The sequence below is a fragment of the Micrasema longulum genome, unplaced genomic scaffold, assembly GCF_059751315.1.
Source record: "Micrasema longulum isolate JH-2025_06_02 unplaced genomic scaffold, ASM5975131v1 h1tg000039l, whole genome shotgun sequence".
NCBI lineage: Eukaryota > Metazoa > Arthropoda > Insecta > Trichoptera > Brachycentridae > Micrasema > Micrasema longulum.
In genome coordinates this window covers 855,291-878,895 of record NW_028277246.1, presented here as the reverse complement: position 1 = coordinate 878,895, position 23,605 = coordinate 855,291, and the positions used below count along the sequence as shown (strand labels likewise).

The window sequence follows — 23,605 nt, the reverse complement described above, 5'->3', positions numbered from 1 at the left end:
GCCACTTAAACCAGCCATTGACAGGTCATACGCCCTGTAGATGCCTAGACATCTATATTACCTTCTCTTAAATGTTCTTCATCTCTGTTGTAATATTTTAATATAAAAAGCTCCCCAGGGAGTTGAATCCAGACCTTGTCTACAACAATTTAGATCAACTCAAAATATTGTTGACTATTTTATTTTATCTACGTTTCTCTGAATATTACATGTAGGGCTAATCAATTTATATTTATTTTCATTTATTTATATAAATACGCCCAATTGGCATTTTAAGGATATATTTATACATATAAAATTATTATAAAGGAAAGTAGAAAGACAAAATGGTATATAGTCTCAGAATAATAACGTGTGAATCTATAGAGAAGCCCTATCCCTATGTTTCATAGAACGCAAACGATGTTGGTTAGCAACAAATTGGTGGCCATTTTGTTTTGTTTGTCAACATAAAAATAACGGTTCGATCGGATGCTTTTGTCACTGTGCTTGGCTTTATTTGTACTTGTTATCAAAGAAATAAAGACTGGTATGTTTGTTGGCAGACCTAAGAATTCTCGGCATAGGGGAATGAAAACCATAGTTAGTTTGATGGTTATTGGTATGAAAGAGTAAGTTTTGTCTGAGGTTTCTAGTTGAGATATTTAATTTGAATAAACTCAGTAGTTCAGGCGCATTAAAGAGTGAGTTGAGAATTTTAAATAGGACTAGAAGGTCGAATTTATTTCGATGGTCTTGAAGAGAAGATATATGTTCCGGACGCGTAAAATCGAATAAATTAAAATAATACATTAATTAGAAAGGATCCCCGGTAAATGTATAGAACTGATGGCTGGGCTCTCAATAAAGATAAAATGGTCACTTTCGAGCCTGGCCTCAGTATTACCGGGGAAAAATAGCTAGGTTAAAATGAAAAAAATGTACAAAAATATATTATGTAAATGTCATGTTGCGCGCGTCGCGGCTGCCGACGAAATGGCCCGTACGGGCATTGAGCGCCCGTATTTACGCCACCTGCGGCCGGCGGCATGTAGCGAGTGGCGGGGAAAGATTACCCCCACCACTCCGAGGCAGCCGGCGCGGGTGGGATGGCCGACTCACGGAGCCCGACGCGCACCGCTTTATAAGGCGGTCAATGGGAGATATTAAATCAGTTGAGTTCCTAACTCTGAACAGTTCACACGTGTTTTATTCCGTTCTCCGTCCTGTTCGCCTTCCTGCACTTCGCTCTTCGCTCCGCTCTGCCTGCTGACTGCCTTCGCCTCTCTGCACCACTTGGACCGGGTGGAAAGTCCTTTTCAGGGCTATTGAGGTTGACTTGCGGTCGGCGCAGCTGTGCTCCTACCTTCCGACTTTGTCTTTGGCTCTGTCTGGGAGGGCGGCTTCCCACTTACGCCGGGAAGCTTGACTGCGGCAGACGCGGGTGACGAACCGGCGAAACTTTCATCGTGGTAACGCGTACGTTACATTTGGTCCTTCGGAGCTAAGGATCGTCGCCAGTGGTCTCCAGTCTACAACACACCTACAGCATGCCGGTCAACAGATCGCCTGTGTCGACGCGTTCGGGAACGCGTCGAGACGCCGGCACGGAGCACGAAGAGGAGCTTCAGGAGCCCCAACCGGGGTCTGTACGAGCACATCAGGAGGAGCCCCAGCCAGGGCCTTCACACGACTGCCAGGAGGAGCCTCATCAAGGACTTCTGGAGGAACAAAAGGACTCGGACGAGGGATCCGCACCCTCGGAGCGGTCCATCTCATCGGCGACATTTCGCCGACAGATGGAGGAACGCGAGGCGCATCACGAGAGGCAGGTGAGCAGCCTCAACGAGATCATCGCCGCGCTGAAGGCCGCCAACGCGAGAGAGGACGCCAGACGAGACATGGCAACCCCCCTCACGCCCACCATCGAGAGGGACCTCACATCGCACGGGACGTCGGAACCGGCTCACAAGCCGCTGCCGCTGACGTCAGACGCGTCTAGGACCGACGCAGCCCTCAGTACGAGGGAGGCTGCCGCCGCACGCCACGCCGCACGCTACGCCGCTGATCCGGAGGATACCGGAGCGGCGTACATCCAGCAGCCGAGCCACTACGACAGCAGCCGGGCGAGAGACGGGGCCGCTTGGAAGCGCCCTGTCACCGACGCGGAAGCAGCCTTCAGCACAAGGGAGGCCGCCGCCGCACGCCACACCACACGCTACGCCGCTGATCCGGAGGACACCGGAGCGGCGTACATCCATCCACCGAGCCACTACGACAGCGGCCGGGTGAGAGACGGGGCCGCATGGAAGCGCCCTGTCGCCGACACGGAAGCAGCCTTCAGAGCAAGGGAGGCCGCCACCGCACGCTACGCCGCTGATCCGGAGGACACCGGAGCGGCGTACACACTTCCGCCGAGCCACTACGACAGCGGCCGGGTGAGAGACGGGGTGCCACGGAGGCACCCGGTCGCAGAGGCGGACTCCAGGACGAAGGAGGCCGCCAACACACGCTACGCCGCTGATCCGGAGGACACCGGAGCGGCGTACACATTTCCGCCGAGCCACTACGACAGCGGCCGGGTGAGAGACGGGGTGCCACGGAGGCACCCGGTCGCAGAGACGGACTCCAGGATGAAGGAGCCCGCCAACACACGCTACGCCGCTGAGCCGGCCTACGCCGGAGCGACAAACGCACATTTACAAGGCCGCTACAATGAGCGGCATCGGGACAATGAGGCGCCACCCGCACACAGCCGAAGGGAGGACGCCGACGTACGCTACGCCGCCGGGCCAGGCGAGCCCGTAGCGGCACGTACTATACCACTGGGGGGCTACGAGTTTCGTGACCCGGTGAGCGCGTGGGTACAAGAGGGGCTACCCACGGAATACATGCCGCCGGGTGCCACCGGCGAGCCTGTGACAAAATACAGACAGCCGCCGGAGTGGCACACGTTCATGGCGAGGCAAACCGGCGCTAGGGATCTACCGCAATTCTCCGGCGACCCGCTAGAATGGCGAATATTTAAGGCGCAATTTGATCAATCGACACAGATGTGCTCCCTTACAAACGCGGAGAACATTCTCCGTCTGCAACGAGCCCTCACAGGACGGGCCAAGGCCACAGTGTCGTCTTTGCTGGTAGATCCCCGAAATGTGCCGGACATTGTGAAGATGTTAGAGGCCGCCTTTGGACACCCGGAGATCGTCGTGGACAGAGTACTGGAGCGGATAAGAAAACTCCCTAAACTGGCCGACAACGCATCCCTGGAGGCCCTGACGGACTACGCGGTCGCGATAAGAAACGTCGTATCGACCGTAGAGGGCCTCGATGGAAGCCACCTCTCCTCCCCGAAGCTTCTGTCCGAGATGACTCAGAAGCTGCCACGAGTCGAGAGGATGATGTGGATTATGTCACGAGCGGATACCGTGAGAAAAGCTACCCCCAGGGATCTGGCACTGTGGCTAGCGAGACTGACCGGTGCAATACCGAATGCGGGTTGCATCGGGATCAGCACGGAACCCGCCCGAGTGGAGAAAAGGCGTACCCAAGAAAGGCACGTGTTTCTCACTCAGGACAAAAAATGCCTGTTCTGCGACATGAGTGGACACGCATTCGGACAATGCCGGAAGTTTCTCCGGAAAACGGTAGAGGAGAGGTGGACAATTGTGCGTGCCAAGTTCGTGTGCTACGGATGCCTAGAACCGGGACACAAAACGACCACCTGTGAAGCGGCGAAGTGCGACGAGTGCCACGGGCGGCATCATCGGTCACTACACCGCGAGAGAGTGGACAGTACGCCGAACGAGCAAGTCTTATTGACAAGGCGAACGGAAGTCCCAGTGACCTTCAAGGTAGTGCCAGTAACCTTGAAGGGCCCGCGTGGGTCAATGGAGATCCACGCACTACTAGACGAGGGTTCATCGGTAACTCTCCTCGAGGAGGATGTCGCCCGTGCAGTGGGCGCCACCGGGGCCTGCGAGGAGTTGAGACTCATCGGTGCCAGTGGGAACACGGACACGCTACAGTCACAGCGTGTATCCGTAATCCTCGTTAAAGGAAACAAAGAATTTGGTGTCCAGGCACAGACGGTGCGGGTCATGGATCTGCCGCACCGCAACCGAAAGAGCACCAAGACACACGGGCCAGGCATCAAGCCGAAGATGTTAATCGGTCTTGATTACGCCACCCTAATGGTATCTACAGGCCCGCCAGTCCTACAAGAGGACGGGCGGCTAACCATCGAGACGGCCCTAGGAGCCGTCACCTACGGCGGGGCTGTGCACCCCGCCTTTGAATTACCCCCAGACGGCCAGGGTGAAAGGGACTTAGCGGAACTGGTAAAGAAGAGCTTCGCCGTTGACTCGCTAGGTGTAACCACCCTGGAACGTTGCCGCGCCGCAGATGTGCGAGCGGCGGAGCTCATGAGCAGCTCAACCACACAACTACCATCCGGACGATGGGAGACCGGTTTACTGTGGGCGAAAGACGGAGATTCTTTGCCCTGCAACCGGCAAGCAGCCATGAAGCGGCTGCACTCCCTGGAAAATAAACTACGGAAGGATCCGATACTGGCGATCGCATATCGCGCCAAGATGGCGGACTACATTGAAAAGGGATACGCCGTCAAACTAAGCCGCGAGGAGGTAGACGCCCACCATTCGCGCAAATGGTACCTGCCCCACTTCGCGGTGACAAACCCCAACAAGCCTGGCAAGATAAGGGTCGTGTTCGACGCCGCCGCCCAGTTCCAGAGGACGGCGTTGAACGACCATCTACTGACGGGACCTGACCTGCTTTCATCCCTCCTCGGAAACGTGATCCGCTTCAGAGAGGGACGAGTAGCCATCGCGGCCGACATACGGGAGATGTTCCTGCGGATAAGAATCCGGGAAGCCGACCAGCAATCGCAGCGGTTCCTATGGCGGACGCAGGACGGGCAGGAGCCCGACACGTTTGTCTTCGCGTCCATGATGTTTGGAGCGAAGTGCTCACCCAGCAGCGCGCAATTCGTGCGAAACACAGTCGCACGAGCACACGCGAAAGAATTTCCCGCCGCAGCAGAGGCGATCGAGCACAATATGTACATGGATGACTACCTAGACGCCACAGACAGCGAAGAAACAGCTGCAAGCCTGGTACGCGATGTTACCCTCGTACTCGGCAATGGCGGGTTCCGGCTCACCGGGTGGGCTTCAAACAAACCAGATGTCCTGGAAGAAGTAAAGGCCGACGACCGGGCCAATACAGCAGTCACCATAGGGGAAGAAGTAATGACGGAGCGGGTCCTCGGGATCGTATGGGATCCCAAGAGCGACCTATTTATATTTCGGCACGGAGCCGAAAGTGCAGCCATCCCGGAGCGACCCACCAAGCGCGGCATGTTGAGCGCCGCCATGAGTATCTTCGACCCAGTAGGCTTCATTGCGTGCCTCACGATACGGGCGAAGATATTGCTGCAAGCCATCTGGAGGACAAACACAGGTTGGGACCAACCGCTGCAACCGGACCACGCCGAAAAGTGGTTGGAATGGCGCGACCTGCTGGCAGCGAACGGCTGTACAATACCGAGATGCTCGCTGCAAGGGCAGAAAGAACCCGTGACACTGCACGTGTTCTGCGACGCGTCAGAGCAGGCATGCTGCACAGTGGCATACTTTGTGGGGGCCGATACCACAAGTTTCGCAATGGCGAAGTGCAAGGTGGCCCCCCTAAAGCCTCTGTCAGTGCCTAGACTAGAACTCCAGGCAGCGCTACTAGCGGCAAGGATGGCCGCCACCATAAAAAAAGAGAGTCGAGCTCTCATCACCCAAACCGTGTTCTGGACGGACTCGAGCACGGTCCTGTGTTGGCTGCGAACCGACCCACTGCGGTACAGCACGTTCGTCGCAAACAGGCTGGGCGAGATTGACGAGCTCACAGACGTACGGGACTGGAAATGGGTCCCCACCAAGGACAACCCAGCCGACATAGGGACCCGCGACAAGGGCCCACCCGACCTTGCGAGGTCGGGACTATGGTTCGGAGGCCCCGGCTTCCTGAGAAAAGGGGAAGCCGACTGGCCGAAAGAGAAGAAGTTACTACAACAACCGGACGAGAAGACGCTGGAGCGGAAACAACCCCGCCACTTCGTGGGCCACATCAGACGGACGGAGGCCCTACCCCAGGTGCAGCGCTTCTCGTCGTGGACCCGACTCGTCAGGGCGACGGCATGGGTGCTGCGATTCATCGCACGATGCCGCCGCCACGAGTCCCTGCCGTCCCCAGGGGGGACCTTTGAACTTCACGCCTCAGAAACACGGGCCGCAGAAATCATGCTGCTGAAGCGGTCCCAGGAGACGGCTTTCGGAGAAGAGCTGGAGCTCCTGAGACGAAAGGCGCCTATCCCGCCGCACAGCCGCCTCCATGCAGCGGCACCCTTCTTAGACGAAGAGGGAGTCATCCGGATGGGAACGCGCATCCAAGCGGCACAGAGCTTCGCAGAGGACTGCAGCGCGCCGCCTATCATGGACGGGACCTGCCCATACACCCGGCTGCTGATCACGCACAGCCACCGGGAAGGGTGGCCACCCGGGAGTCGAGAGGACGATCGCCGACCTGAGAGCCAGCTACCTCATCCTGCGACTCCGCGGGGCTGTGAGGAAGATAACACGATGGTGCCCGCTGTGTAAAATGCTGCGCAGCCGGCCCCAACCCCCGCTGATGGGGCAACTGCCTGAGGCCCGACTGGCCTTCAGGACGCCGCCGTTCACGCACTGCGGGCTTGACTTCTTCGGACCGATGATGATCACCAACGGCCGAAGAAAAGAAAAGCGCTATGGGGCACTGTTCACCTGCCTCACCACACGCGCGATCCACCTGGAGCTAGCGTCGTCCCTCGAAAGCGACTCCGCCATAATGGCCATAAGAAGGATGGCCGCCCGCAGAGGCTGCCCACACACGTTATACTCGGACAACGCTACCAACTTCAGGGGAGCGGACAAAGAGCTGAAACAGGCCGTAGACGAGCTCCTGGCGGACCCCAGAATGCTCGCCGAACTTACAGTTCGCAAAATTGAGTGGAAATTCATTCCGCCCTCATCACCTCATATGGGGGGAGCGTGGGAAAGACTCGTGAGATCTGTAAAACGAGCCCTCCACGCAACCCTCAACGAGCAGGCTCCAAGAGAGGAGACCCTCAAAACCATATTGGCTGAAGCAGAGTACACCGTGAACAATCACCCGCTCACGCATGTGTCAACCAAGCCCAACGACGAAGCACCGCTGACCCCGAACCACTTCTTGCTCGGGTCAGCCAACACACAGCCAACTCTGGCATATTATAACAAAAGGGAAGAAGGGGCCTGCCTTCATAAGCAATGGAGGATCGCCCAGAAAATGGCCGACATGTTTTGGCGCCGATGGCTGAGGGAGTATCTTCCCACCTTGGCGCACAGGAAGAAATGGCGCGAGCCCGCGCCTCCAATACAGGTCGGGGACCTCGCGCTCATCATGGACCCAAATCTGCCGCGGAATTCTTGGCCTCGCGGCAGAGTCACCCGTGCAGAACCAGCAGCTGACGGACAAGTACGAGTCGTCGAGGTGCGGACCACCAACGGCACCTACACCAGACCAGCGGTGAAGATCGCCGTACTAATGAAGGAAGAGGAACAACGCGCCCAGCAGGAAAATAGTACAGACTAGCTGCACGGGGGGAGTGTTCCGGACGCGTAAAATCGAATAAATTAAAATAATACATTAATTAGAAAGGATCCCCGGTAAATGTATAGAACTGATGGCTGGGCTCTCAATAAAGATAAAATGGTCACTTTCGAGCCTGGCCTCAGTATTACCGGGGAAAAATAGCTAGGTTAAAATGAAAAAAATGTACAAAAATATATTATGTAAATGTCATGTTGCGCGCGTCGCGGCTGCCGACGAAATGGCCCGTACGGGCATTGAGCGCCCGTATTTACGCCACCTGCGGCCGGCGGCATGTAGCGAGTGGCGGGGAAAGATTACCCCCACCACTCCGAGGCAGCCGGCGCGGGTGGGATGGCCGACTCACGGAGCCCGACGCGCACCGCTTTATAAGGCGGTCAATGGGAGATATTAAATCAGTTGAGTTCCTAACTCTGAACAGTTCACACGTGTTTTATTCCGTTCTCCGTCCTGTTCGCCTTCCTGCACTTCGCTCTTCGCTCCGCTCTGCCTGCTGACTGCCTTCGCCTCTCTGCACCACTTGGACCGGGTGGAAAGTCCTTTTCAGGGCTATTGAGGTTGACTTGCGGTCGGCGCAGCTGTGCTCCTTCCGACCCTTCCGACCTTCCGACTTTGTCTTTGGCTCTGTCTGGGAGGGCGGCTTCCCACTTACGCCGGGAAGCTTGACTGCGGCAGACGCGGGTGACGAACCGGCGAAACTTTCATCGTGGTAACGCGTACGTTACAATATATTTAAGCTAGTTTCTAACTTATTATACGTATATTGGTCTCTGAATAAGCCCAACCTCCAGCCTATCTTTCTTAAACATCGATGTTGAACTTATTCAATATTTTTGATGTGAAAATCTTAATATGGAGACCAGATAAGAGAGGAATACTCTAGGTGCGGGCGAACTAGAGAACAGAAGAGAGTTTTGAGGGTATTGATATTTTTGAAGTCAGTTGTGCTTCTGGTTATAAATCGAAAGAGTTTTAAGGATTTATTCATAGCATGTTCAATACGAATTATAAAAGAAAGCTTAGTTTCAAGTATAATACCTAAATTTCGTGTACTAGACACAGATGATAATATAAATCAAGTCTTTTTGTCTTGTAATGATGTAAAAGGGGTTAACACATTTTTGCAATAGTATTATCATATTAGCCACATATTGATCTTAATTCGCAACAATGTGTTAAACATCTTAAAGCAGTATTACGTCAATTTTAGTCAATTTGCATGTTTTTTGGTTAACACATAGCGGTATTACAGAAAATTGGTTCGATTAAATTCATCAAACTTTTTTTTTTACCCCAAATACCCGTATTTAAAACATGTCATTTTTTGCTCGATATAACACGACGTTACAACAAACGTCTCTAGAAAAATTTTTCAGCATATCGTCGCTTCAGTTCATTTTTGTCTAACATACCAAAACACTAATGTGGAGAAATAGAGCTTTAAAGTTTTTTTTACGAAATAGGCATAAATTAAAGATTTTTGAGTCGAATAATATCAATCTAAAACTCTGCAAGCAACTTGACGAGACATACGTATGAAGCATATTGATGTACGGCTGTGAGACGTGGCGCCTTACCGAAAGAGACAAAAAAAGACTAGAGGCCTTCGAGATGTGGTGCTACAGAAAAGTATTAGGAATTTTCTGGAGAGACCACATCACTAATGACGAGGTTCTCAGCAGAATCGTAGAAGGGAGGCACCTAATCAAAACCATCTCAGAGAGGCGAGCCCGATAGATCGGCCACATTATGCGCCGTGAGGGTCTCTTGCACGACATCATAGAAGGAATGGCTGAGGGGACAAATTATAGAGGGCGCCCCCGACGGGAATATTTGGAGCAACTGTGCGAAGATTTAAACTGCGCTTCATATTTCGAGCTGAAGAGAGCTGCAAAAAATAGAGACCAATGGAGGATGAGATGCAGGACTTTGCTGCAAACCAATCCCCAGGATTGAGACTGTGAAGAACCCCTAGAATAATTTTAAAAATTAATATATTTTTCATTTGAATTTTGTAAATAAAGTCTTTCTCAGAACTCCTATAAACTAAACTCAATTTCGTTAAAAATGGTCTGTTGGACAAAATTGAACTAAAGCGACGATACATCAATCAAGACTTTAAGGCCGTTTACACGTAGACAACGCAACGTGATTCATTCCAAATAACTAAATTTTTATTTAATTCCTCCTTATTTTTTTTATAGTTTTTGTGAATGTAAATTATATGTTTTTCGGATTCTTATTTTTAACTTTACGAAAAAAAAAAATCTATTAACTTAGTATAATTACATTTTGTATTTTTTTTGTTCAATGTACCTAGAATGAATGATATAGACACCTACCTGTGCTTATTTTTTTTTTAAATCTTTAAACAAAAAACATATTTTTCGTACTTTTTAATTTTTATATGGATGCCTTTTAATAATTTATTTTTTACACAATATATAAGCGTTTGTGTTATAATATGTACGAGTACATAAAAACTTTTTATGCTTTTTTTCTCTCGTTTAGCTACTGTATATTATTCGAAATGTTTATTTCTAAATAATATGTATTTTTTGTAAAGTAAAAGGCACTACGTACCGTGTATATTGATAAATAAATAAACTTACAATATTCAAATGCCATAAAAATAACTTTGATTTTTTGTATTTTGCTTACCAATACATAAATAATACCAACTCTAAGTTTATTTTTTTTAGCTAAAACTGTTGTACCTTACCAATGTACCTTCCAACATTTATTTAATATTTTAAAATTATTTTCGCATATCTATAAATCATAATGTAATTTAATTTTAAATATAAAAAGTGTTTATTTGATAAATTCCCGTATACTGGATTGTTATAACAGTAAACGCTTGAATTTTATATCTGGCATATGAAAGCCCCCTAGATGAATATAATAAATTAACAAATATTTGTTGTTTTGTCCCAGGACTCGACCATTGACCACGTTTAAACAGCAATTTAGAGGACAAAACATTGTTCCGAGGCACTGTCAAGGACATGAACGGGCAGGCTATCTCCGCGGAACAATGATTCAACCCATCACTCATTGTCTTCGTGTAAACGCGCACGGACAGGATCTGTGACAATGCGATTTTCTTGACGCGCGCTCGCCCTTCCTGCGTAATTTTTCTGCGGAAAATGAATGCAAAAAAACCTTTTCATTATTTAGTTCTTGGAATAAAATAAAAAATATTTTTTGTGAACTCGCTCGTAATAAACGCCGTCGTGTATTCATTTTCGTGTGAATTGCGGCCGAATTCTCTAGAATTGTCACAGCGCAGCATTCTGTTCGGGATAGATCCGCTGCCAATGTTGCTTTCAATTACTTGTCTTCAATCTTATTATCCGGTCATCCGCGGAGTTCAATGTTGAGGTCAAAAACGATCAAACGGAAGTGATCAGATTGTGGTTCTGTGGAGCGTCGCGGATTCAGGGATCAGGGGTCCGAGGTGAGTTATTCACAACTCGTTGAAAATGGCACCAAAACTGTTTTTTTTTTTTGTAAATCAAAATAACGTAAATATTTATTTTTAAAAAAAGTACAGCGCATTTGCTTGCGGTGTTTAGCCCGTACACATCATTGATGTTGCGAGCTATCTGCGCGGAGTTAATGCCATGGAAAAACTTGGATGAAAAAAAATGAGGATTTTTAACGTATTTATCAATAAATTCATGAAAATATGAATAAATATAAATATACAATAAAAATCTACGAAAAAAATGAGTAAATATTTAAAAAAAAATATTTTTCAAAAATATTTATACAATAATCTCCTGAGTTCTGCTGAATTGTAAGCATACAACTCGTCAGCAGGTTCTGTTACATTGCTTCGATTATTTCATACATAACAATATTTTTTTGTATACTTATTATATTATATTTAATTTATCCTGTATGAAAGAAGAAAGGAAAGAAGGCTGATCTGGGGTAACTCCATGTGCATCCGCTGACGCATTTTTTTAAGACAGTCAACAAAAAAAATATTTTTATGTGTTCATATGATTATTATATTTATTTTTTTTTACAAATGGATTTATACGGAGCGACTTTTCACGGGTAGGCATTTTTTCTTTTCTTTTTTTGCATTGTATTTACTTATACGAGTATACAAAAAACTATAATTATCCAATAATTTTTGTTTATTTGTAAATATTGTATTTTTTTGCTACAATGGCTGTTTTTTTCTTTAAATAAATAAAATGAAAATTAAAAAATACTTAATACACGATATTTTCTATAAAAATAATTAAACTGTGGTTAATATCAAAATTTAAAAAAAAAAACTAAGTGATTATGACATAAAACAAAGCTTTAAAGCAAAAATATTTAACATGTATTTCCTACACAAATTGTCGGTTTTGATTTTATTTATTAAATTAAATTTTATTTTATTTTATTTTATTTTTCACCACAACAGGCCAGCAAGCCCAATTACAGTGGTGAATTACATCACAGAACACCCAGGCTTGAGAAAAATCACATTTTAATATTTGTGTTCTCACCGGGAATCGAACCCGGAACCTTCCGTGCGTGAGTTAAGCTTCTTGACCACTACATCACGGAGGCCACCGGCTTTTGCTGTTAGAAGTGGACGGTTGAAATCATTAAGGCCTTAAAAAAGGCAAAAATGATGGTTGTGCAGACGAATGCTGCAAAGAATCTCATGGACTGATTGTGTCTCTGATGCAGCGGTTTTAAGCATCATGAATAAAGAGAGGGTGTTACCGAGTACTGCCTGAAGAAAGACCTTTGTCACATGTTTCGCAATGAGGATGGGCATACTTCAAGGAAGGAAAGATGGTGGGCAGGCGGGGTATGGGACGAACAAGAGCATCATGGTTCAGAAGTCATAGACAATGGTTCCGTGTAACGGATGCAGCAGCGCTGAGACGCCCAGGATAGTGACGAGTTCAGAATGATGGTCGCCAACCTCCAGAAGGAGCGGCAGGGCGAAAAGAAGACACGAACGAATGTAAGGGACGTTCAAATTGGTCAATTGGACCTAATTATAATGTTCTGTTCCGAGAATGTGTTTTTGTTTTTTACATGAATTTTTAAATTGACTAACGTTAAAACCTGAAGAGACATCTCGCAGAAATGACTCTATGAAAATATTTAAAATCACAAGCCAAATATGTGGCGATACAACCCTGTCCACGAGCCCAGTTCACAGTCCCAGTAGGGCGGTTGAGTCTGATATGGAGCAAGTGCATGACATCTGGAAGAACCATTTCTGCAGAGACCCTAACTCCCCCCCCTCCTTTACCCCTCGACTTTTTTATATACGAGTAATATCCAGGCAGAAGTTGTTCAAATAAATGTTCCTAGAGTAGCCAATCTTATTTTTTACTCTTCTTAATGTCATCATCATCTCTTTCCGCACCTAATGGTGCATAGGACATTGCATTGGTCATCCAATCGCAATAAATCTTGATCATTTTTGTTACATGACGGTAAGATGACCAGTCTTGCGTTTCAGGTACGAGTCCAGGAACTATGAAATAATCTAGTGAAAAAATGCCCCTTTAAATAAATATTTCATGTAACCATGTCGGGTATCTAACCCGAGACCTCTCGCATAGTAGCCAAACGCTCTCACCACTTTACCACGAGGCCGACAAGAGGCCTCTTAATGGCAATGGTACTTATATCCAATACAGGAAGTCTGTGAAAAATCTAGGAGTATTAATGCATGAACCGAGGTTTTTAAACAAGTATGGCCAAAGAACACTTCATTATACAATCCCAAAATTTTCAATAAAATTCCTAAAAACATATTGACAAAACTTCTTAGAAAAAAAATAATTAAATGGCTTATATGATATGCTCCACTGCCCATAGGCTCCACAAGCTTCTTTTGGGGCGGATGTAGAAATGAAAAATGCTGAAAAATATTTTTACCAATTTTAAACCATGAAAGTTGTAATAATATATTATGCGAAGTGAATTTGGATATTTGGTTAATTTAATTCAGCAAACTTATATATATATTATGTTGACAAATTCCATTTACAAATAAAGTAACTCGTTTTATTTTAACCTTTACTGCGTAAATTTATTAATGTCTTTTGGTTGTCTGCTTACAATAAAAACCGGTCCATTTTTGAGCTAAACAACATTATGCATTTTTCTTTGCAATTAAATATTGTATAAAAAAGCAGTTGATTAAACATTCAAGTTTGTTAGCAATAATTATTGGTGGAAGTTCGTTGTAATTTGTTACAGAAATAAAACAGGAGTTATAATTAGATCAACAATATGGAGTAACCAGTGACCGATTTCAAAATTCTTCTTTTATGAACTATTTTTCTATCCCCGTGAGCTTATTATATTGAATTTTGTAAACATGTAGAAATAAGAGAAAACGGAAAAACTTCAGGTAAAAACTCTGTACCGTAAAGCTTAAATGCTGGAAGTCACATTTGGTAAATTGTTCAGGAGAGCGGTTTGAAGTTGTAAAACTGTTTCAAATGTATCTCTTCAAGTAAAAACACAATTTATTGCTGTTTTTTTAGGATTTATAGGCTTTCGATACGAATATTAAAGAAAAAAACATTTAAAGTATGGACTGTCAAATAACTATGGGACTTCAATGTTTTTTAACCGCCCGCTAACGCTCCTATATAGGTACCTGCGTGAAAAATTTCAACGCTTATCAGTTCATGGTTTACCTCTTCGTTCTTATTCTCAAGGCACTCTCTTAATACCCATCCGCAATTCCTCTTTCTTCTCTAACTTATGTAGTGTCCATGCGGGTCGACTGTGGAATCATCTCCCATCCACCATCAAAGATGTAACTACATTATCTCTGTTTAAATCACGTCTGAAGAAACATTTTATTTCTCTTCTTTAATCTCTCTTTTCCTTTTTCCTTTTTTTTTCCTTTTTCTCATTGAGTAATATTTTTGATTTAAGGTAATTATAAACAAATACGTTTATTTCTCTTTTTATAAATCTTTAGCTTTTTATTTTTTTTTCTATTGAATAGGTTCTGTAACTTGAATTACAAAAATAAAACTTTTATTTTATTGGTTGGTTGGAAGAAATTGCCATTTGGCAATAAGCCCGCCAACGTACAAATAACATTACGTACTAAAAGTTAAATAAATAAAAATATTAAAATGTCACTATCTAAATATTTGACTTGTTCCTTTCTCCTCCTTTCTTTCCTTCCCTCTCTTCATAGTATAGTGTTAATTTAATTTTTAGTTACTTTTTGTTTAAAATCAAAAGATTCAGTTTAATTCAATAGAATATTTTATTTTATTTTGGAAAGCCAACAGATTACAATATTTATTAATTACAGTGTAGGTTAAATTATATATTAAGATCCAATTACAGGCCTTCTCGTAAGCTAAAAGATAAATATTACTAATAAGAAGTTAAGAATAGATATTAAATTTAGATATGTATGTACATTTTACAGTGTGTCCATGTACTTGTAATTTTCTCAAACTGAACGGTTTGGGTAGGTAAGCAGAAATTGCCTTAAGGCAATATGCCGGCCCTAATACGTATGTTTATATATTGTTTATGTATATAAAGTGTTTAAATAAATAAAATAAAACTTATTAAACAATAAAATATATTATCAGTTTGGGAAACTTTAAAAAGACACAAACAGATTCGCACGGATCATGGGAATAGGGTCATTGCATCAAAGAGATTGAAAGTGATTCAGAGCTACTCAAACTTTTGATGTAGCTGTATATTAACCTTTTGCTCCTTGACGGTACAAAACAACTCAGATATCTCTTATTTGAGAATGCATTTGATGTAAATAATCACTGTAGGCACATATTTTGATTTTTTTGAGTAGTATCGGTCATTTTGAAGTAATTACTTAAAAAAAATGACTCCTGGGGATTAGGTTTGCGCATAGCTGTTACCAGTTTGGTTGAGTAAAATTACTACTCCTTTACAAACCTTAATGTTATAATTATGCTAGCAAGTAAAATATTTTTGTAATTTAACTAAAATGATAATAAACTAATTGACCGAATAAATGCTGCTAGTTCAGACCTGGGACTTTCAATGAATATGAGCAAAAATAAGCCTATGATCATTGATCGAGCTAATAAAGTAGCACCATTTTTTTATATTTTTTATATATATTTGGACCCCTGTATTAAGTAGCCTTACGTGTCATGTACAAGGCTAAGGAACTCTGAGAAAAATTGTTTTTGTTTATCTTGGAAATAGGATTTTCGATCACTGATTTTGGTTTATTACCTTTCCAATCACCATTCTTGCAAAGTCCAAGAACAATGGAGCGTGATAATTACTTTTAACAACAGTGTGGATATCTGTTAAAGATATCCCATCTTTCCTGCATTCTGTTTCAAGATTATGGCGATGTAAACTGAAAAATGGGCACTAAAATAACAGATGTTCGATACTCTGTAAAGAAATATCATCGCATGGACAATAGTCATCATTCCTTAATTTAAACCTATATAGGTAACTTCTCATGGCTCCGTGTCCGGTAAAAATTTGGGTCGTTTCAAAAGTACTTTTGTGATGACGACGGAAGTTTGCTGCATCAGCCAGCGTTGAGAAAAATATTTAAGTGATTTTATCTGTAGAAGAAACGCGGTAATGATCCTCCCAACGCTGCTGCATATTTTGTTTTATATAGCGTATAGCAAAGCTAAGAGGAAATCGAAAAAAGGTGCCTTTCTTTTACAAGTTGCGGCTCTTGCTCGTTCATCCACTCTCTCATTTCCTACGATACTAGCATGTCTTCTTATCCAGCGTATTTTAATAATCATCTCTCTGATTTTTCTCTAAATATCTACAATTAATGAATTTACCAACCGAGTATCAGTTAAAGTAGCACCATTATCCTTAATGCGCAACTTAGAAAGAGTCAACAATTTCATTTATCTAGATTCTCTCATCAGCAATGGTGGTGGGTGTGAAAGTGAAATACGGCGACGTAAAGGTATTGCCAAAAGTGCTATGAGTCAGCTGGTGAAGATTTGGAAGAATCGCAGTATAACCATTCACACCAAAAAGAGACTGGTAATGGCCTTGATTTTCTCAGTATTCATGTACGGTGTGGAGTGTTGGACACTGAGAGAATCTGAAAAGAAAAAAAACGAAGCTTTCGAAATGTGGTGTTGATGGCGAATGCTGCGGATTCCGTGGACGGCCAGACGTACTCCAGGAACTGGAAATAGGAGAAAGACTAACATCCATGTGCTAGAAAAGAATTCTGCAGTTCTTTGGGCATATTTCCAGGGGAAAATTTGATAGTTTGGAGAAAACTGTTTTTCTGGGAAGTGTCGAAAGGACAAGGTTGTGTGGACGTCAACCGACAAGATGAAGCGGCACAGTCACTGAATTATCAGAATCATCACTAACAAATGCCTATAGAAGAGCACAAGACCGTTCCAGATGAAGGGAGACTGTCCACAGACTAGCCATGCCTGGAGTCAGGCGTAATCACCATCCTCAGACATGAGGCACGGATTGAAGAGAGATAATGATAATTAAAGCCTTTCTTCTTCTTATAATTAATTTATGAACTTGGTCTAAAATATAAATGTCAATGTTTTCTAAATTTGTTGCAACAGAGAGGGAAAACATTTTTGAAAAGATGATACGAAAGTCTAGACATTTACAGGGTTTATGACCTGTCATTGGCTGGCTTCTTCAATGCTAGTCAATGTTTTCTTTTCCAGATAAACTTTTGATTTGCTCTCGTATTTTTTCCTTAATTTAATTATAAACTTTAATTTAATAATTTTTTGCTTAACACGTATTTGTATTTTTTCTGACAGAATGAAACTTCAAATTATTATTTTTTATGTTTTTTTTATATATCATGTGTGCATATACACCTTAGACTTCAAAATGTATTCTTGATTTAGTACACAGGCCATGTCTATGTGTAATTTTTGTTTTCATGAAAAAAGAGATATGTTATGTTATAAATTTTTTTACGAATGTAAACAAAAGAATTGTAAATAAAATAAATAAATGAATGCGGGGTTTTCATATCTTTTTTTAAATTTATCGTATTGAAAAAATAATAACTTTTTATTTTGCAATTTACTGACGGTACAAATTCGTAATACTATTTTTTAAATTTAAATTTAAAAACGTGTAATTGCTTCAAGCTTTATATAACATAATTCAAACAAGGTTAAAAAAACTCTAATAAATCATGTTCAGAGATCAAAGGGTTAAATAATTAAGGTATAAGTATAAGCTAGAACAGTGGCGTAGAAATACATAATGGTAAAAAAAAAATGTTTTCGTTCGTCTTGTGGTTTTTACTGTTTGTCTACCGTACCATGTCAAAGGTTATGAGTTTGTAGACAAACAAACAAATCATCATGCCGTTTTTCCTGAAGCGTAGGCAGAGAGGATAGAACCCCAAATCACTCTGTCCTTGCATACCTACAGATCTCGCTTCATTTACATTTATGACTTTTATTTGCTAGTAAAAGAAATTGTCATTTGGTGTCAAAGTTAAAAAAATAAATATGGTTATAAATATTGGTTAATTTTGCATGTCAATAAAATTAATAAACTATGCTTATTCGGGTCAGTGCCAAATGACTTAATATCATTAGACGTAATGATTTAAATGATATATTATTATTGAAGGTATCTTTATGTGCAAGTCATTAGAACTAATAAAAGGTATTGTTAAACTTAAAGATTTCTTGACTTGGAAGACTTCTTAAAAAATATACGCCGGACAGAGACGTGCGAGATTGTGAAAAATAATACTGCATGTCTACAAACCGCTTTTCTAATAATTTTTGTACTAGTTTTGTACTACTGATTTATGAGGTTTGAGTTTAGAAATTATAAAAAAAACATCACCTAAAATAAATTAAAATGAGATATTCCCTTGGCATAAATTATAGTTGCAAGTAATTTGAACTAAGTTTTAGTTTTATGCAAGGTTTTCTCGAATATTAGTATTTATCTTGACATTGTATCCAGTGGAGTTTAATTTTCTTCCACCGAAGATAGTAATAATAAAAACAAAATCAGAAATAATCATAAATGTTTGACTTTTTTAATTTTTTAATTTATTTTTTTATTTATTTATTATTTACATACAATATTACATTTTAGTTATTTTGAAACATTTTTTTTTTTTTTTTACAGGACTCACCAAGCCAATGAATATGAAAACTGAGGAATTTGTGGATTGTACTACAAATTGAGCATGAAAAACATAATTATTTACAAAACACTTGGAAGCAAGAGACATTATACTATGTTGTGTTAGTGGTTTACAACATAAAATGTCGAACATTACGAAAATTTACCAATTCATCAAACACATTATGCTTTTTTCTTTTTCTTCATTATCTTTCCGCACCTAACGGTGCATAGGGCAATGCATTGGTACACCAATCGCAGCGTATCTTGATATTTTTTTACATCGAGGTAAGATGATTAGGTCTACTATTCGACCTTTGTCTTCTGCCTGCATTTACCATTCTGCTTATGTTTAAACATTCAAATTTCCTCAATTCTCTCATCTGTTGATTTTTGTGAAGTAAAAGAGCTGAAACCTTTATCATGTGGGTGAGATTCATCCGGCTGAACCAATTCACCTACTAGGCAACGCCTGAATACAATTTTCCGATTTCTATGATTCTTTTACCAGTGAGTCAATTCAACAATGCTTTGAGTGTGTCTAAATGTTTGCAGACTGGCTCGATTTTGCCTCTAGGGAGTTATTTAGATCTAAATTTGTTGCAACAGAGAGAGAAATCATTTTTGAAAAGGGAATTTGGAATATGAAAAATACTTTAAATCAAATTCGATCTACAATAAAAAAAAACTTCGGTTTTTCTATAATTTATTTTACTCTTAGTTAATTTTCCAGATCGCCATTTTTTTTCAAAGCGTAATATTTTATTTTTTACCCCTAGTTTGAAGAAAGTTCCGACGAATTTTAATCACAGATGTTTATGACAACCAACAAATAATCAAAAGATACTAAAATAATGAAAAAAAAATGTTCTGAATGCTTGAAGGTCAAATTTTGGAAAAATCTCAATTAAGTATAAAAATTGACATATCAACCAAACAATAAAAATTTAGCTGAGGAAAGTAAGGTCCAATAATTAGCAAATGACCTCCTTTATATGCGAATTCGCTATGGCTAGTTCAGTTCTAACCACCTGTTTAATTACCATACCTTTTGTAAATATTTTTCTGTTCCAAAATGAGTTTGTTGTTACTCTTGGGCTGGTATAACGAATTCGATTATGGCGCGGTATAGCGAGTTTTTACGTACTTAATACGCGTTATAGCGCGCCGTAAACGCGTTCAGAATACCAGCCCTGGGAGTGCAAACAAATGTGTGATTTAATACAAAAATAAATAAATAAATGCTCTTAGCGAATTTTAAACAGGAATGCTGTTGAAAGCAGAGAACGCGAGTGACGCGTTGCGCGCCTTTATGAAGGTGCATTGGGTACCACCTGCCTAGACGACGATTTACTGACTCGTTTCTCTATTTTCCGGACCCCAAATTGTTGTGAAATAAAATAATATACGTTAAAGTATCATCTACGCCAGTGAATGAGATAATGAAGGGAAGTAATTTAAATCGTTTAGTTACGCAATAGTGAAGTTCTCTGCTGAGATTTGTTATAAAACGTCACATAATGTGACTTATCTTTTACTCGAAAATGATTTAATGGGAGACACATTACTCTCAAGTTTTGCTAAACTTTGATAAAATAAATATAGCAAAACTTCATAGTATTTGTCTTGTAGAAAAAGCGTTAATTTATAAACCATTCATTCCTTCTCCAAGATCCTCCAACCATCTTTGTCTGCTGCAAGCTCCTTTGCATTCTCTCAAGTCAGGTTTGCGTCTCGTAGTTCTGACATGAACTGCCGACGAACAGTCTGCAGTGGACGTCCAGGACGTCGAAAACCTTGTGAAGTAGGCAAGCGTGGTTAAGGCTCTCAAGAGGCATCCGCAGCACATGGCCAAGCCAATCGTATCGCCTCCGCTTGATGACAGTTGTCACCGGGGTTTTCTGCGTCCATTCGCTTATTGCTTCAATCCTCACGCAAACCCCCACACACCCAAGATCCTTCTGAGAAAACTTTTCTTAAAACTCAGAATTTTGCTGCTTTGAGCTCTGAATGAGGTGCCACGATTCGCATCCGTAGAGGAGAATTGGTATTATGCAGGCGTTATATAGGTGGCATTTGGTTTTGAATGAGTAAATATTCGATTTCCCGACAGCTTTCATACTACTGAATGTGATGTCTGCTATTCCTAGCCGCACTCCCAGTTCTTTTTGAAGGCTGCCATTTTCCGTAACATATACTACCAGGTATTTGAAACTCTCGACCCTTTCGATGATATGGTTTGCCAATCAGTTAATAAAAATAAACGAAATGTATAAAAACTTGAGAGTACTTTGTCAAGTAAAAAATTGTGTTAATACGAGTACGTAAAATTAATAAAATATAGCAAAACTTAAAAGTAATCGGTCTTACCAAGAATTTATGTTACATAGGAATATTTAAAAAATTAGTTAAAGATAGCAAAACTTAAGAGTAATTTTTTGTTGACCATTAAAGGAACTTAAACTTAACTTGAAATTGGATACTAAAAATGTTTTCTTGCGCGCGGTAAAAATTAGAGCATCAAATTATACGGCAGTTTCTTGAAAATGTACGAAAGTATATTATCAAAAAATATTACAATAAAAAGGCACCACTTTGTATGACGTCACTGGTTCATATGAACCCACCATTGTTTTTTTTTTTTAATTTCTCACATATACGAATAATCAAAATAAGTCAAAAGGTCATATCGTTTGCCTTCTACGCAAGAGGTCTCGGGTTTGATTCTCGATACGGTTGACATAAAAAAAGGGTTTCTCTGAAATACACTAGACTATTTCATAGTCCCTGGACTGGCACTGAAAGCGTAAGACTTATCATCTTACCTTCTTGTAGTAAAAAAAAGAGATTCGCTGCGGTTAGTGTACCAATGCAGTACCCTATGCATTATTAGGTGCAGAAAGGGAATAATGATGATGATATTACAAACATATCGGACCCCGGGACTAACAGTGGCACAACTCACAAAACTCATTTTTACAGGAGAGTAGTTAGACACACACATACTTGCGCTATCAGTAAACTAACGTTCATTCGCTAAAGCAAATCCACGCTTTAAGTAGACTCACTTACGCCATCTAATTTTAAATGTTTTCATAAATAACAAAGGCATGACGATTATTGTGACACTTGTATTTGTTGAACTTGATTAAACAATAAAAGTGTAATAGCGAATTTTTTGCTTTTAAGACTAGATAATCATTTTTAAAGTTATGCCATTAATTGTGCGGATAGAAAATATATTTAGGAACATACATACAAATAAAATTAAAAAAATTCGACTTGAGCCATTATTATCGCTCAGGTTGCAGTACAAATTTATTTATTTATCAACGCCCTAAGGTCTTTTACATAAACAGAGGTTTTAAACAATTAAAATTGAAAAAAATTACGAATAATGGGCTTTTGAAATTCGAAAAAGTTATAATTTTTTTTTTTTTTTTGGTTATCAGTGTCTTTGTTCCCGAGAGAGTGAATTCTCGGGAACAGAGAATTAATGTGCGAATTTCACTTGGATAAAGTAATATATCTAAAATTAATATGGTGCCTCATTGGCCAATTAGACACATTAAAATAGGTCCATTTGACCAAATTAAGATCATCAAAAATATTATTTACAACTTTATAAAAAAAAAAAAACAGATATTTTTCTTCTATCACCAATTTTAAGTCAATTTGATTTACCTATGTATGTAAGAGAAGGTTATAGTTTATAATTTCTCGAGATAAATGTAATTTAAAATTTATTATTCGTAGAAATTTATGCTGGTTTAAAAAAAAAATATTGCAATGGGTAGACAGATGACCAAATTGAAGAATTGTATTCTAATTGACTCCTTACCGATGAAATATTAAAATAAGATTAAACTATTCTCGTGTGTTGTGTTGAGGTCTGGTCTATCGTGATGGCAAGTTAAGACATGATTTTGTTGTTGTGTCGTGATGTGGAGTAGTAAGGTGTCTTGGTGGCTCTTCTGTCGTTTTTATTGATCATTCGTCGTGTTTGCTAAGCTTGCTTAGCGCGATTGCTAATAGGCTTGATTCAGAATAACAGAGAATCGACGTTTAGTCTCTTTTCTTGATCTTAATCATAAAATAATAATAATAATCATAGTTTCTTAACGAAAATAATAATTACTTAATCTACTACATACACAATAGATTTATTTGGATCATGTCTAGTCTACTAGGTACAACCTGTTTTAAGGCTGTCATTTTTATGCAAAAATAAACATTAACATTACTACCCACTAGTTAATTTACTATAAAGTTTTACAATATTAATTTATAATTTAAGAATGTGTTTTAAGTCAATTTTCCGATTTTTCTTGATCAAAACCTATTAACTTTTTTTTACTAATTTATTAAATTGAGTCCGGGTCATGGTTTTGCAATGTTTGGGTGACATATTGAATATTTTAGGGCCCAGAAACCTGAAATTTCTTTGCCCGAATTCAGAGTTTGTGATAGACCCCATGACCCATCCTCTAGTTTGACTTTTGGTAGTGTGGGAGTGTTCCTTTTGGGATTTGGTAGAATAATTTGCTGACACAAACTTTATTATTCTAAAAATACGTAATTGCCGTATATCTATGATCTCAAATAACTTGATGCTGGAGTACCCGAAGGGCTTTTTAAAAAATATTTTAATTATTGATTTTAATCAAATGCAATTTTTCACTCCCCCATTTTTTTTCAATCATCCTTCACCACTCCTTATCAATTTACTTCCAACTATCTCCTTGTTTTGTCCATATTTATTTTATTTTAATATATAGTATATTTA

At 41.2% G+C, this 23,605-nt stretch overlaps 2 protein-coding genes across 2 annotated transcripts; both read left to right on the top strand.

Moving 5' to 3' along the window:
* The first annotated feature begins 1,529 nt into the window (after positions 1-1,529).
* On the top strand, positions 1,530-6,650 carry LOC148285381 (uncharacterized). The gene is made up of 2 exons (XM_088226138.1): positions 1,530-1,998; positions 2,599-6,650. The coding sequence occupies exons 1-2, from the start codon at positions 1,530-1,532 to the stop codon at positions 6,648-6,650; spliced, it is 4,521 nt and encodes a 1,506-aa protein (XP_088082264.1).
* A 1-nt stretch (position 6,651) lies between these two features.
* LOC148285380 (uncharacterized) lies at positions 6,652-7,662 on the top strand. Its single transcript, XM_088226125.1, has one exon. It carries the CDS (start codon positions 6,652-6,654, stop codon positions 7,660-7,662), a length of 1,011 nt encoding a protein of 336 aa, XP_088082251.1.
* The last annotated feature ends 15,943 nt before the right edge of the window (positions 7,663-23,605 follow it).

Coding starts and splice junctions, on each gene's coding strand:
- LOC148285381 (XM_088226138.1), top strand. CDS start 1,530: ATGCCGGTCAACAGATCGCCTGTGTCGACGCGTTCGGGAACGCGTCGA. Junction 1,999..2,598: donor TAGGACCGACGCAGCCCTCA/GTACGAGGGAGG, acceptor ACCCGGTCGCAG/AGACGGACTCCAGGATGAAG.
- LOC148285380 (XM_088226125.1), top strand. CDS start 6,652: ATGCTGCGCAGCCGGCCCCAACCCCCGCTGATGGGGCAACTGCCTGAG.